The sequence below is a fragment of the Xiphophorus hellerii genome, chromosome 15, assembly GCF_003331165.1.
Source record: "Xiphophorus hellerii strain 12219 chromosome 15, Xiphophorus_hellerii-4.1, whole genome shotgun sequence".
Taxonomy (NCBI): Eukaryota; Metazoa; Chordata; class Actinopteri; order Cyprinodontiformes; family Poeciliidae; genus Xiphophorus; species Xiphophorus hellerii.
In genome coordinates, this window is record NC_045686.1 from 10,103,464 (window position 1) to 10,119,744 (window position 16,281).

General features: G+C 37.2%; 1 protein-coding gene across 5 annotated transcripts in view; it reads left to right on the top strand.

Annotated features, from left to right (window-relative positions):
- dlgap2b (discs, large (Drosophila) homolog-associated protein 2b) overlaps window positions 1-16,191 on the top strand; it is a 105,359-nt gene extending 89,168 nt beyond the window's left edge. For all 5 annotated transcript variants that reach the window (XM_032585006.1, XM_032585007.1, XM_032585010.1 and 2 more), the window contains 6 exons: window positions 1,167-1,525; window positions 2,160-2,245; window positions 2,324-2,730; window positions 2,968-3,059; window positions 4,959-5,111; window positions 8,349-16,191. In XM_032585006.1, coding sequence (XP_032440897.1) covers window positions 1,167-1,525; window positions 2,160-2,245; window positions 2,324-2,730; window positions 2,968-3,059; window positions 4,959-5,111; window positions 8,349-8,564 — 1,313 coding nt within the window. In that variant the 3' untranslated portion in view covers window positions 8,565-16,191. The remainder of the gene's footprint in view (window positions 1-1,166; window positions 1,526-2,159; window positions 2,246-2,323; window positions 2,731-2,967; window positions 3,060-4,958; window positions 5,112-8,348) is intronic.
- Window positions 16,192-16,281: the final 90 nt, after the last annotated feature.

A 16,281-nucleotide genomic window follows, 5' to 3' on the forward strand; every position in this document is an offset into this window, starting at 1 on the left:
TGATTGCCACAGATTTGCATTGTGATCTGTGATTAGCGGTTGTGTTTCTTTGTGTTTCATTTTATTGTATTTCACTCCATTTTATGGAGGAAACTTAAATTGAAATCAAGAAAAAAGCGGAAAATGAAAAATTCAAATAGCACATTTTGAGCTTAATAATGGATCTCAAACTACGAAGAAAGGTCTATGTTCTAGTGACTAGTAGTCACTGATTAGTCGTCATTCAAAGGTGAATAGATTTACCCAGCTTTTAATGAAATTACTTAAAAATAGAACCATCTGTATGATAACTAATTAAACACAGGCTGCTTTCTCAACAGGCAGCAAACAAGAAGAGTGGAGCTTTACTTTTGTAAATAATTTGACTACTTCCTGCTTTTTTACTTACAATGTACGGGGACAATTGGAGACCTGATTCACCATTATTCCAAGTCAACGAGTCAAACAACGTTGTCTCCACATATAATAAAGACTCAATTTTCAACCTTAGCTTTAGGCATTTTGTTACCAGTAACCCCTGATAAGAATACAGTTTGGTTCCAGTTTTTAACCTGGAACTTTAAATCTGGAACTTTTACAGACAAAACCAAAATAGGCTTTAAGTCAATAAATTGCAGAAAGATGCTGCCCCTCAATAAGGGTGTAAAGATAAACGAGATAAGACGTCACAACACACAATATAAAGTTTACTAGAATTAGACAGGAAAGATTTTTAATTTTCTTTTTTGGAAAATAAAGGTTCTTTCCCTTTTTAGCATAAAAATAAAGCTATTACAAAGCAAAAGCAGCGTTTTATACAATATAAAGTCAGTATACAGTAATTCAATCCAGTTTTGTAACTCTGCTTTGAGGTCTAGCCTAGGTGGATTGTCATCAAAATTTCATTTCCACAGAATTATCAATTCTTTTCCATAATCCTTCATTGTTCTTCCCCAATGAAAGCTGCTATTTTCCACCTTAATGACACTCACCCTGCTTTAACTGCTAAATCAATGTCTGATATCTCATCATGCAATGAGGTCCCTCTATCACACCATGTGTGATGGTGATGAACTGCAACATTTGCCTTTGTCAGCTTTGGCCACATTTTTCATTATCACTTTTTTTTTGCCCTCTACCCTTGTTTTGCCTTGCCCCCCTTCTCTCATCCTGCTTTTGCTGTCCAGCAGTTTCATATCCTCCCAGTTACAAGAAGACCCCACCTCCTGTGCCCCCGCGCGCCACCACCAAGCCTCTTATTTCTGTGACAGCCCAGAGCAGTACAGAGTCCACCCAGGATGCCTACCCGGAAGGCAGGCATTCGCGAGGCGGTCTGTGGACCACGGATAGCCTTGGACGCCCTATCTACAGCTCCATGGACAGCCTGGACAGCACCAAGGCGGTCACCTTGGCCATGGAATCAGCGGCAGGCAAGAGGCATGCGTTGGTGGGAAGTCACACCTCCGTCCAGACATGTGACAAGGCGGTACTGGTATCAAAGGCTGAGGAGTACCTCAAAACCCCACGTTCTTCTATTGGTATACAGGTAACAAGACATCTAGCAGCCTCAATTTCTGTTCTAGTCACCTTGAAAAGTAGAACTTACAACTGAAGTTTTTCACAAAATATAACAACGTAGTCTGCCATTTTTGGCAGAAAAGCTAACTCAAGTAAATTTTTAACATAATATACAGAAGAATTTATATGCAGTATGTTTTTTGTATTTTGCCATGTTATAACTGCAGACCTATTGAGATTATAATTGATAAAACAAAAAAAAGTAGAACCTAAATTAGGCGGGTTACAATGACTCATTATTTTCAAAATGTTTTTTGCAAATAAAAACCTGTAAACTTTGACGGTCATTTTGCATTCAGCCTCCTTTATTCTGATAACCCTAAATAAAATGCAGTGCGATGTATTTGCCTTCAAAGTCCACCTGCATGTAATCCATCTCTACAATTGGATCAATAACAAGATGGAGAATGGAACCACTTTCAAAAAAGATGATAATTAGGTTAAAGTTGAGCATGTAAACAAAATGATATGTGTACAATTGCATATCAATACAATAGCATATCAAGTTTCTTATCTAATGCAAATCCTTGTTATTTAACATGTTTGTGTGTATTTGTATTGGAAATGAGGGTCAGTTTTACACTGGTGTGTGTATTTCCCAGGTGGAGACTGTGACAGACTCTGAGGCTGACAGTAAAGGTCTTCCTCAGTTTCACTCCATAGGGATCCAGGTGGAAGATAGGAAAAGGTATGCGAGGCAGGTGAAAGTGTCATAATACTTTCTGTCTCAAGTTGGTATATTTCATTTCCTTCTTGTCATTCCTAGGCACGGGAGGTTCAAGCGTTCCAACAGTGTGACCACGGCGGTGCAAGCAGACTTGGAGCTGGAAGGCTTTCCCTCCATGGAGGACAAAGGCCTGCAGTTCGGTGGCGCCTTCGGACGCCACTCTGAGCCCAGCACACCAACTCAGTATGGAGCCATCCGAACTGTCCGCACGCAGGGTCTTTTTAGCTACAGGGAGGACTACCGGCCTTCCAGTGGGCGCTCCAGCCCCCAGCCTGAACCCTGGTTGGTGGAACCCAGCCTGGAGAGCACTGACTCAGGCCGAGTATCCCCCCTCCGGAGGGATGGCAGCTGGTTCATGCAACTCCTTCGCAATGAAACAAAGAGGCTTGAGGAATGGTGCAAAGAGATGGAAAGAGAAGCAGAGGAACATGACCTGTCAGAGGAGAGTGAGTGTCCCTAAGGCAGCCGGGGTTTTTGCTCTCTGATGTCAATGGTTCTCACTGGTGTCACATCAGTGAAGCCACCGTAAATATTCGTAATATTAACAGTGACGCTGACAAGAGTTGTGACGCACGCTTTTTGAGCTGATTTGCTTATTGTGACCAACTGAAAGCCAATTGCTCATCATTCTGTCTTTTGCCAAGCTGTCGGTAATAAATCCAGACTTTGTGTGTGTCTTCCAGTCCTAGGAAAAATCCGGAGTGCAGTTGGAAGTGCTCAGCTACTAATGTCTCAAAAGTTTCAGCAGTTTTACTGGCTGTGCCAACAGAATCTGGTGAGCAATTCTCAAATACATTTTATCCTTGTGATATCCATTTTGTTTACAGGAAAAGCAAGGCTAATCTTTGCTTTTTGTTAGCAGTATTTGCATGTAGATTGGCCTCACCCACTCTAAACTTTATGGTAGTTGTCCTGACGTTGCATTTGTGCACCTTCCCAGAAATAGACCGCAAAGATCGATGGTGAAGCAGTCACTCTGCTGCTATTGACCCACAGTTGACGAAAGGGGAATTCCAATAGGAAACAGCACCTGTGTTGAGGCAATCCATTAATGCACAGAGGCAGCAGGTTGAATGGGAACTCAGGGTCTGAATAATGGAGTGCATCACCTTCTCACTGTTTAGCCCTCATGTCACGTCTGCTCATACTGCATGAGCAGACGTGAAGTATCTTACCTTTTCTGATGCTAACTATCCCCCGAGTCAGCTGATATCAGAATATGAAGTTCAATGAGTGGGATGTTTCTGCAGACAGTGAAAGAGAGAGAAACAGACTTAATCAGAGCCTTAAAAGATAAGACTAAAAGAAAAAATGAAATGCATCATTGTGGAGGTGGATGAAGTCTGTTGTCTTAATAACTTGTGTTGTTTTGTGCTTTTTTTCCTTCTTTTGAATAACCCTACTGTTTGGCTCTCCTCAAAGATAATAGGATGATGAATTAGGTCTTACATTGGTAGTGACAAGTCTTAGATTGCCCCGAGCTTTCAGATATCTTTCAAAGAGAAGCAGATGAGTCTGTTTCACTCTTTGAATGGTAGAAGAACTGCACTGAGTGTTTATAAAAAGCTCTGAATATTGTTAACTTTTGAGCTGATGAAACACTTCTTGGTTTAAGCTCCCATTGTTTTTGTGTTTTGCTGTTTGAGACAATGGTCACAGGGCTCTCTCTATCTCTCTCTGTCTTTGTGTGCTGTTACTTCAGATTTATACAGTGGAAAATACAGAACTTCAAAACTGGTGATGACATTCAAAATTATAATTCAAAGGTCATGAAAATTTTGACTGGGTCATTAGTGAATAATTCCTAAAACATTTAGCATTTGCCTTTTTTTTTTGCATGTGATCATGCAGTGAGAAGTTTGCTGCCTTTTTTCCGGGTGGAATAATTATTCAGTATTCTTAAAAAACATATTCTGCAAGTTGAAATTTATAATTAAACTACTGTAGTCCACATTTAGTCATAATTAATCATAAAGGGTCCTACATACACATCTATCTTCAGTTATATTTATATATATGTTCTCAAAAAAAAACTGCAGAGAAAACATAACAAACCATTCATGCTTTTATTAGACCCAGGCTCAAATACTATACCTTTGAAATAGGTTTAGTTGGGATATTCATCCCAAACACATATTGGTATTAGTAAAATCAAATTAGGCCAACATGAAATTTTTGTTATCCGCATGGCCTCAACCTGGTTGAAAATCTGTGAATTATGTTTTAATTGTGGCCCAAAACAAAAGTCTATTCAGTTGCATGGTCACATATACTAAGAAAATATCTGATGACCTCATTCATTGCTACAAAAGGATCAATTTTGACACTAAAATTGGTATGACCCAGAGAAAGCCAATGTTAAATTTTCAAATGTCTCAAATGCTGTACAAATCAATGCAGAACATTTAAGAGCAATTGTACTACATTTGTTTTTCTCTTGTTCATGTTTAAAATACACTCACAAGTGTACAACTAGATCACTGGTAATATACTGCCACATAGTGGTTGTAATTGGGAAATCAAACCGTAATTGAATGATTGGGAGCCCAAGGAATATCTACAAAAGTACTCAGATTGAAACTTTTGCATTGATGATATGGAGAGTTATTCTCCATTCTGTTAGTTGTAGAAAAAACGTATTTTATTTGCATTTTTACAAGCATCTGTTTCCTAGGACCCCAGTGCCATGCCTCGACCCACATCTCAGGACCTGGCTGGATTCTGGGACCTTTTGCAGCTTACCATTGATGACGTCACTGCCAAGTTTGATGAGCTGGAGCAGATCAAGAGCAACCAGTGGCAGCTGGTGGAGAGCCCCGAAAAGAAGGTATCATTTCCTTCCACACGCTCGTAATAATTAGTCTTAATGGACTCCAGATGAACATGCACAGCTTAAGAGGAAACTGCACTAACAACGTCAGTGTTCATTTTTAGGCATTACACCAGCAGGAGGTCAGAGTATTAACAAGATGGAAGCATCTGTTTTAGTTTAGAGTGCTGATGGTTAAGTTTGCTTTTAAATTAAAGCAACCATCAACATCCATGATGTGAATTCATATCCCTTTTACTTTGGAAAAAGAGGCTTTTAAAATTTTAAATGGGGAAAGTAATCTACAATGTAATCTACAGCTATAGATTATTTTCCCCATTTCATTTCATTTGGTCACTTCTGTAAAATATTCATCAAATAATTTGAGACAACACTAAACAAATATTCCATTTTGCATAGAAACACTTGAGTACTTGTCAGGCAAGTTTATTTTAATCAATGTCTGAATACTTGGTATTCAATCAGGCTTTGATGTGACTACTTAACATGTTGTTATCTTTCAAAAATACTACGTCATATTCTTTTGCCACTGATTCTTTGCCGTTGTGTTTGGCTTGTAGTTTGTCAGTTATACTTATTCCTATGTCCAAAATTGGGCATGGAAACGAAAAAAGGCATATCATTTTTGAAAGGAAGGTAGCTGTAGCAAATATTTTAAGTAGAAACTTTATAATGAGTTTTCTGGGAAAGAAGAAAATTCAGAAAATTTGGTCAGTGATCTGCGAGTCGGAAACCTGATAAATCCACACCCTATTCACATTGTTATTATGAACACATTTTAATCTGAGAAACTTTATGCTCACAAACAATAGTTGCAGTCACCTTAATGGTCTGGGTGGGAACTTAGAGATGCATCAAATATAGCTCTGGCATTAAATATGTTCTATCTTTGTCCCTCAACTTTGGGCTGTTGATTCCCTTGAAGCCAAGTTCCCAGTTGCTTTATAATCCTGTGGCAAGAAGTGATTCCAACAAAGATTTCTGTTGGAACCAATTCCTGCCAAAAGACTGTTTGGGGAAAGTAAGAGTGTTCACTCTGTCCCTGTAGGAGTTGCTAATAAACAACATCCATGAGACATGGTCCCATTGGAATTTATTTTTGTTGGTCAAGACATCAACTGATTTTCAATAGATTGGAGTTACATTTACTACATCATCTTACATACGTATTGTAGAGCATTCCATTTTAGAAAGGTGTGTGGCTAAAAAGTCTTTTTTTTTTAACTGCTTTGAGAAGCAATGGAAAGGCCAGTTGTCACCTAGTTGTGTTTCACACTTTCAGTATTAGTAAGATTTTTGCCCTTTAAGGATTTATTGCTTAACTACTTTGGGGAGTTAAAGGCCTTGCTACACATGAATGCGTTTGTTTTATTTTGACAAATCATCAAGAAGCAATTTTTGAAGCCTTGTTAATAGTTGTTTCTTTAAAACAAAAAGCTATTTTTAAAACCTGGTGCTGGATGCAACTCTGTCTACAACTGAATATGTAGATCAAATCAGACAATACTCTAAGTTTGAGGAAAATATTTTACTTGTTCTACTGTGAATGCAGGCTTTCATTATAGATGACTGTCATTTTTAAAACAAGGTGGAATTACCAATTTAATCAAATTATTACTAGAAGGGAAGAACAAATTTCCACACATGCAAAATACTGTGGTTATTTAAGCTTTCAGTTAAATCACTCTTTACATAACGTACATTAAGGCAAATGTATAGAAGTGGTGCTTGCAGATGAGGGACCTACAGCTGCAAGACATCCATTTAATTGGTAATTGCAACTTAAGAAGTAACAAGATCGTTTGGGGCACTTGGGTAATTATCTGTATTCTACACTGTCTGCTATAAACACTCTACTGCCTCCAGCACTTTGCAGGCACATAGCGAGCTCAGTAGAGCTTAACCCTCACAGTGACACAGATGTTCCACGCATAGCCTTACTGGATCAGGGCAGGCACTGTTTAAACCAACACCAGCTTGCGGTCATAGAACCTTACCCTTGCCCTCAGAAATCTGTCACAATCTTATGAAAATGTTGTGTTTATTTATTCATTGTTCAACAACAATGAATTGATATACAGTGGCAGCGTAAGCTCTTCCTGACTGTGTATAAGACACTGTTTTTAGAGTTACAAACAACATATACTGTGACACCTAGTCAGTCATACTGGCGTGAATTTGTGCCACCGACTCAGTGGCTCGGAGGCCACTCTGTGAGGAAAAAGCCGTCATTCCACAAGAAATATATAAACACAGATTACAGTTTGCAAATGCACACATGGACAAATGGCTTAAATTTAGGAGACATCTCCTGTGGTCTGATGAAATTAAAGTTGAAATACTTGGATATAATGACTGTTGGTGTATAATATATCTGCAAAAAATATTGTGTGAGGATTTTACTTCATGAGTGACTCATATACTGCACAACATAGATGGCATTGTGAGTAAAGAACATTACATGAAAGTTTTCTCTGGAAAACTCAAGGCATCAGCAGGGACAGTAAAGGTTGGACACAAATATGTCTTCCAAATGGATAATGGCCCAAATCATATAATGCCAAATTAATTACAAAGTGGCTTAGGGACAGAGTCAGTGTTTGGGAGTGATGATCACAATTGCCTGGTCTCAGTCCAGGAAGACAGGCAACAAACCTCATTCATTACATCAGTGGGTCAAAGTTCGTACAATGCATTGTGGGAAACGTGGAATGATACACAAAATGTTTGACCCAAGTCATATAGTCTAAAGCTCACCACCCCAAGTCTAAGGATATGTATTTGAAGATCATTTTGCAAAAAGAAAGATTTTTTCGTAATCCTTACTGAACGTAAGCAGGAAGAGTTTGATCGAATTGAATATTAGCTGGTTAGAAAAAAATCTGATGTTTCTCAATATGCCGTTTCATCTCTCCTTCAGTTACAAGTGTTTATATGATTGATTAAATGTGTGAAAAAGTGAATTTTTATCATCCAATTTTTATGCTGTGACAGGCTAAACGCTACGAAAAATGCTATTAATTCACAAATAGTTCCCATAACGGTCATCATTGATGTCTATTTTTGTCATTTGTATGCTAAGGGAGGAAGTGTGCACTGTATAAGATGTAGATAAAGAGCAATTCCCATTAACATGCAAAGATTACACCATAGAATATAAGCAAGTGTTTATTTCTAATTGGAATAAACAGGGACTATTTTCAGGGGTGTAATCAATTCTCTATGTGTCCCAAGGAGCAAAAGTGGCCCCCACCTCTGCCAAAGAGGCCAGCCAGGGGCCGTGGTGGTATGATGAGGGAGCGCTCTCTTGACCTCCAGGACCGCCAGCGACAGGAAGCCCGCAGACGCCTCATGGCTGCCAAACGAGCAGCTTCTTTCAGACAGAACTCAGCCACGGAGAGGGCGGACAGCATTGAGATCTACATCCCAGAGGCCCAAACACGGCTTTGAGGTCCACACAATCCTCCTTAGCTCCTGTAGTCCATCTCCATCTGACACCAGCAGGTCGCGGCACAACATCTGCCCTATATCTCCTGTTTGCTGAATTTTTTTACATGCTGTCCTGGCTGTCCCTGAAAAGAAAATACACTAGGCAAAGATTTTAACAGAAAATGTTATCCCTTTTTTATCTACATAAATGACAACAGTGATGAATGATCAAATGCAGCCATCTTAAAGACACGGGAGTCTGATTTTTGACCACATTGTTAAGCCCCGATAATCTGGAATAATGATACAGCAAACAATTTTTTTCAATTTTCATTTGATATTCTTCAGCTAAAAGTCACCAGCCAAACATAATAAATACAGAGGTTGTTAATGTCCACAAAATCTACCTTTGCCAACTGTATCTTAAAGATCACAGGGACATTTGCCAATGGCTGAGAACAAGCTAACATAAAGTAAAATAACAGCTGCCCGAATTAAATCAATTTTCAGACTTCTTTTGTCTTTTTTGGTCCACCTAAATTATTGCTGTTCCTGAACTGTGTCAAAGGACAAAAACACTTTTTTTTCCATTCAGAGAAACAAAGCGCTACTTTCCCCTGGTGGCAACAATGGTCTGTGGCTGAAGCACCCTTTGTGTTTCCTCTATCACTCAAAGTTACCATATTATTTCTTTGCAGTATAATTTTAAATTTCTTTGCTTTTTCCTTATTATTATTTTTTTAAATACGGTGAAAACCTGAAGAAGAGTTTGACTTTTTAAAATTAAGCGTTCAATTTGCCATGGTTGATGTGGCAAGTACTTCACATATTTTTCTTTGATCGTTCTTTAATCAGTCGTGCTGCAGCCATTAGCCATTGTTGCCGGCTAGGATTTAAAAAAAATAAATAAATAACACTAAAGAATCCATCCAGAAATCATTTCCATCCCTGCAATACCATTCAGTCTTAGGACTTTTTTAAAGACGTGTGAATTACTAGCTGCTGTCCACATTTCCACTGCAGAACAAATATGAATTATTAACAAAAAAAAAAAGATTTACACAGCCTGAAAAAGGTTATTTCAACCAATGCATTTTGCACCTTATAATATTCATGTTTGTATTTCCAAGGGAAATGTAGTTTATGACGCTCATGTGATATTGTTGCAGTTGAATTGCAAGAACAGAGATGAAAAATCTACTACAGAATTTCATATATAAATATATATATATATCTATATATAAGTTGTAGAAATTGCACCTTGTTTCCTTTTTTTAATGGCATTAATGGCACTTTTAAGTAAGCTTTTATGATTCTAACACTTTTAATTCTACTTATAGTATCTATCATAAGACCAATTTCAGAGTTTATGCTATACATTTACTATTTCCGGTAATAACAGGCATTGGTTGATATGACAGATCGTCTGTCTGGTTATTAAGTAATATTTCTTAGCTGAGAGTTTCCATTCTGCACTGCATCTGACTTTCTGTTCTCGTTTGATCTGCTTGTGTAGTTCTAGGGAAAACAGGTGCAAATGACACTTTAACAATATTCAGTTACTATAATAAATGGTGCTGCTTTTTACTCTAAAACTGTTGTCCCTCACCCAGTCCTACACACACACACACACGCACACCCACACACACACACACACACACAAATAACAGTACTTTTTACACTGAGATTTATTAACATGTCTCCCCGATGGTTGAGTGTGACAATTTTGCAATGTTGTTACTTTCAGTGAATTAAATGAGGAGACAGTTGTTTTAGTTCAGATTGTTGCCCAGAATATAGTAAAGGGAGTTTTACTGAGATGAATAACATTATTATTACTATTATTATTGAGCAGGAGGGAAAACAGGTTTGACATTCCAACAACTTTTAAAATAAAATTAAGGATACATCATGGTTTTTATTTTTCCTCACACTTCCAGTTCATTCCCACTCATCTCCATTTGCCAGTCCAACCTCGGATAATTAAAACAAATGCTGAGGTTGCCACCATGATCATGGTGGGTTAGAGTGTTTCCTGTTTTAATCTTAACACGTTCAGCGGTGGGGAGCAGTCTGCGTTCTCTGTATGAGGTGGTGAAAAGTTAAGAGGGATAATGACACTATTTAATTATAATTTCTACTGGCAACAAGGCTCAGCATGAGCTGGACTATTTTACTCCAGGATGAGTGCGCTAAATCTGAAACCTTTACCCTATGGCCTTACCAAAACACTAATGAATGTAGAGATGACATTGATGCAAAAAATGTCCCAGGAGATTGGGGATTGCAAAAATTTCAAATAAATACAATGGGATGACAGGGTGTTTTGATTTCGTTTGTTTGTCCATGCAAATTGTTGTATATTTAATTTCCAGTATGAAACAGGGCAAACATATTATTTACTTTTTAATGAGTTGAATTTTGTTAGCTCATGAATGAGCAACTGGGTATTGAGCCTGAACTCACAAAAAAAGTGTAGCATTTTTAGAACATCGAAAGTTTAGAACGAGTTCACAGAAAATGCTCAAACAAAGTAAATAGATTAAACTTTTTTCAGATATATCATTAACTTTGCTACAGTGCTTTACAGAAGTATGTACACCCCTTACACTCCTTGGATAGTATATTTTACACATATAAATCTGCAAATTGGCGCACATTTGAATTCAGCCATTTTATTATGAATTCCAATATAAGGCCTAGTTAAAACCTAAAGTCAACTAAAAATTGTTATTCACAAACAATCCTTCCACAGCTGTATTTATTTGATGGCAACTGGCTGAACTAAATCTATTTTGGGGTTTATCAGAGTAGATAGAAAATTACCTTGACATTTTTCGGGTGTTAATTTGTTTCAAAAGTGGAAAGCCACAAATCACTTTCCTTCTACTTTAAAACAATGTCTTGGTCTATCACATAAAATCCTAATAAAATACACAGTTACTGATCTGTACATACATTATAAATATGCTTATTACAAATATTTTTACATTATTTATTTCAGGTTGTGTTAACTACTTTAAAGGTCTAATTTAAGCAAAAAACAAACAAACAAACAATATATTTTATAGATGTGTGCCCACTATAGAATAAAGGGATCGCAGCATACATTTGCTCAATAAGTCCAGTGCATTATAGACGTACAATAAACTGTTAAGATGGTAAGGGCTTAGTCTTTACAGGTCGCTTTTTTTTTTTCAACATTATTGTTTATATTACTTTGCTTAAAATGATTTATGTTGTGGCAGAGTGGTAGAGAGGGAAAAAAACACACAATGCCATTTTTTCAATTATTTTGAGCATGATTTGAGATTGGTTGTGTTTCTTATGTTTGAATTAGACACTAAAACAATGTAATGTAAAATACTTACAATTTATCACATTATGTTTTTAAAATTTGGTCAAGACCTTCAATGAACACATTTGCTTCCCAAAAATGTGAGAACTTATGCAAAAGGTTTTTCAGATCATAGTGGCCACTCTTACTGTCATCCGAAGCTTTACTTCCTGTTTAGTCTTTCATCTTCATTTCTCCCTGGTTGTCTTTATCAACATCTCAACTCATCTTGTAGAAGGACGCATCTGCTGAAAACACCACAGTTGTTTAATCTCGATTGAGCGACGGTTGACGGGCTACTTTTACAATCTAACTGCTCTTCCACCTGACTGAAGTCAGACAAAGTCTACTTCCCACAGACTGCAAACTGTGACTCCATCATGTCTACTGCTGCTGATCTGGTGGCCTCTATCACCAGTGCAGGTTTTAAATTAAATTAAGATTAAACTGAGCTTCTCACAGCTTTAAATTCGTGTTTCTGTTTTACTTGCGTGACAGTTGGTATGAGTCAAATCTGTCATTATCTTTCCTCCTTTGGGACATTGTGTTCTGGTACTTTAAAAGAGGTGGGACTGAGACGCAAGAGCAAAGTGATAAGGATTATCTCGAAATACACTCACAACTTCATAGTGTTTTGAGTGAAAAATCATGTCACTTCAGCTGCTTTCACAGTTGGACTGAAATCCTGACACCAGGATGTTCTTAGAAGTTACAGGGACAGTGTTGGAAATGACTACGCATCTACAGTAATACATTGTAAGGGGTATAAGATACACAATTACAATATCAGAAATCACACAAAGTGTTTCTTGTAGTATTTTGCAGGGACGTTATAATATCATGGTGCCATTTTCGTACCATTATCTTTGAGTTGCTATAAATGTTTCCTGTGTTTTTCATCACTCTCCCAACCATTTTATATGGGGCTTAGAAGTTGGGCAACTATGTACATGACAAATCCTCAGGTGCCTTACAGTTTGATTCTCTTAGGACTGAGCAAATGATTTGGTTTGAGGTTTGTGAAAGAACTGCAAGACCTTTTAGAGTTTGTACCTTCATAAAGGGCTGGAAACTATATGCTTGGTTGGATCACAGAGTTAAAAGTGGAACAACATTTACATTTGCCTGTTTCAGTTGTCCTGATTTAGCACAATATAGTCTAGATAAAAGACATCAAAGAAGAGAAATTGCTGACGTTTATTCTGGTCACAATTCAATGTATTTGGTTCAGACCTTAGTAAATGTGTTAGTATAATTTCAAATACTTTTTGATTCCATATATAAAAAACACTTTAAAAACTAATCAAAGGAAGGTAATTGTTTCAGATTATATTTTTTCATTCATAAGTGTCTTTACTGTCACCTTCTGTTTGCCCATTTTGGAATCTTGGTGTATATTAGAGTTGGAGGCTGGACCAGCTGAAAAAAGTGCAATAGTATTTTATTACAATGACAGACAGGCTGGCCTGGAGCTATTTACCTCATGGTTGAGTGTTTTAGCGAACGTTATTAGGAGCAGTTATAAGCTCCACGTGAACGCTTTTTCATGCCTGTGTACTATGCAGCAGTGCCTCTGCAGGGTGGCTGAGGTTGCAGGCCTCTGTGCAGATTGAACTTCATACAAGAGACCGCTAAAGGCACCATGTACATTGGGATAAATGCATCAGAAGGAAACACAACCAGAATGGGATACAGCTAATCTGCCAGTTGGTATTTAGTTTACACTGATATAAAATGTTTAACATTTAAATATCGTTCAAGGACTCACAAGAATAGGTCCTTATAGAGTTGCTACCCATATTTTTTATCCATATCAAAAGCACCATATTTTAGATCATTTCACTGAAGTTAAACCTCACAGAAGTCTAGGTGCTGAAATAACCATCTTATTGTATTACATGTTGGTTTTATTTTATTTTATGTTAATATTTGACTAATTAGTAAACACCAAAACCATCCAGTGCACATAAACTTTAGATCAGCAGTGTAATGGCATATTCTCTACTACTCAGTTAAGTTTCAGCTCATGATTTTGAGGATTTTTGTAAACTCATTCAACTTTCATTATTTCCAACATTGTTGCTCTACAATATTCTTGTTCTGTTTTCATAATTCACATGATGACATCAGAACTCGTTTCTGTCCAAGCATCAAGCAAATATGAACATTTACTGTGAGGCTCGTGTAAACCTCATCTCTATGTATGAGTGTTTCTGCCTTTCAAGCAATAACCCTCATTTAAGTGTTACAAATGTTTTTGTGTTGGTTTCTGAAGTCAAAGGAATATTTGATGATTCCTTAGCTGGTTAAAGAATAGTTTGTCACAATAGGTTGTATGCCTATTTCACTTTATTTGATCAGAAAAGACTTCTGTTAAACACATCTCCTGTGAACTTAGAAAAGTTACTGATTTGTTTAAAGGTTGTTGTTTTTTTCAATTGCTAGCCTACCACATAACAAATGCAATCATGTAAAACCAATACTTGGTATTCAACAATGTGGTAAAAGAGTATCGGTCGCCTAAACTCATCATCGGGATGAATGTCATATTATGTTTTAGCTTTTAGTGATTTAGTTACATACATCAATGCCTTTTAAACACAAGCGCTGGGTGCCTGAGTTTGAATTGGATATTTAATTTAATCCAGAAAGAATTATACATACTTAAGCCCTAATGTAGACACAAGTAACATAACGCACAGCTGCTTTTTGGATAGCTTTTCCATAGTAAGTTGCATAGAAACCAAATTTGTTTTGTAGGCATCGATCACATCATAATTCTAACTGGCAACGTGATCAATCCATTTATTGCAAAATGTAGAGATTGCACAGATCAAGCTTTTAAACATGCCCCATAAATTTTAATCAAAGTCAAAGCTATTTCATAAGAACAATGCTATCCTGCTTAATCTACTATAATGTCTTGTTCAGTCAACTGTGTCTAAGTATCAACCATTTGGCTGTTAAGGTGAGGTAAGATTTAGGAATTTAAAGCTAGTAATCTGCCTTATTAATTCCACCAACTTTTTACAATGCTTAAGTACGACCGGTAGCAAAAACAGCTCCACAGCCCAATACTACCACCTCCATGCTGGGCAGTTGGCACAGTGTTCTTTGACTAGTGCTCCTGGCCAGCACTAGACAAAGTGTCTATGATGATATAAAACTAGCTTCATTATAGATCAGGGCAGGTGTTCCAGCATTTCCTAGTTTATGATACACTGTAGCCTGGTGGTTCTTGTGTTCTTCTTGAACATGCTTGCCAATCACTTTGCAACTGAACATTACAAATCGGGTCATATGATTGAAATTTGGAGACACATTAGTGTTCTGGCAGGACAGAGATCCGAAACACATATCAATTTAGTTGGGGAATAGATGGAGCAGATTAAATTAGGTCCCTGAAATGGTCTCAAAGCTAAACCCTGCTGTAAAATTATGGACCATGTTTGAACGCCAGGTCCCCGGCAGGATAACAAATCCAGAAAAGTACTCAAATATTCTCATATTGTCTATGGGTACATGAAAATGGCTGTGGTCAAGGTGCAACATGTTAAAAGTTCCTTTGCTAAATAATGGTGCCAGTGCATGTATATATTTAAAACTGTTTAGTTCTGACTGTGAAGAATATAAACAAATCTACAATAAATTCAAACCTGTGCACCCAGTTCTTGTTTAACATTACGTAATATTTTTTTGTATGGTGGAGAAAGGAACAACTCAAACACATCACTAACAGCCACATCCACGATGACTGCATGTCAACTTTAGACCAAAGCTCTACAAGTAGGTTACTTTTTGAAAGGGCTAGCAATTTAGCCAGCTCCAAGTCCTTATGCTAAGCTAGGAGAGGTGCTAATTTAATATTTCCCGCACAAGACATAGTGGTGTCAAAGATCAACACTGAATTGACAAACTATTCTTTTCACCAGGCAGCATTAGGATTAATATCCACAAGTTTGTTTTGTGTAATTTATTTTATTATATTTGGGGTTTTTTCGTTGCAGCTTCAGTGTCCATCTGTGTAATGGGCCTGACTAAATGTACAAATCCAGCACTGACTCTGAGGGGCACTAATACTAGTCATATTATAACAGTTCTACCAGAATTGCACATTATGTAATTTGGATATATTTTGTGTATAAATATGAAACTGCTAAAGAAAACATATTTTTCAGTGTTTTATGAAGAGATAGAACAGACACCGTTTTGTTTGACTTTGGTGGAGAAATGTGTTGTGGGTTATGGGTAGAAAAAAACCCCCTAAAATGACATCAAAACCATCAGATAGTATATACAGGTTTGTGGTTAGCTTAATTCTATTTTGAAATTGTTTAATATATCAATAATGAGGACAAACATTATGCCAAATAAGTATTTGTACAGAAATATACATATATA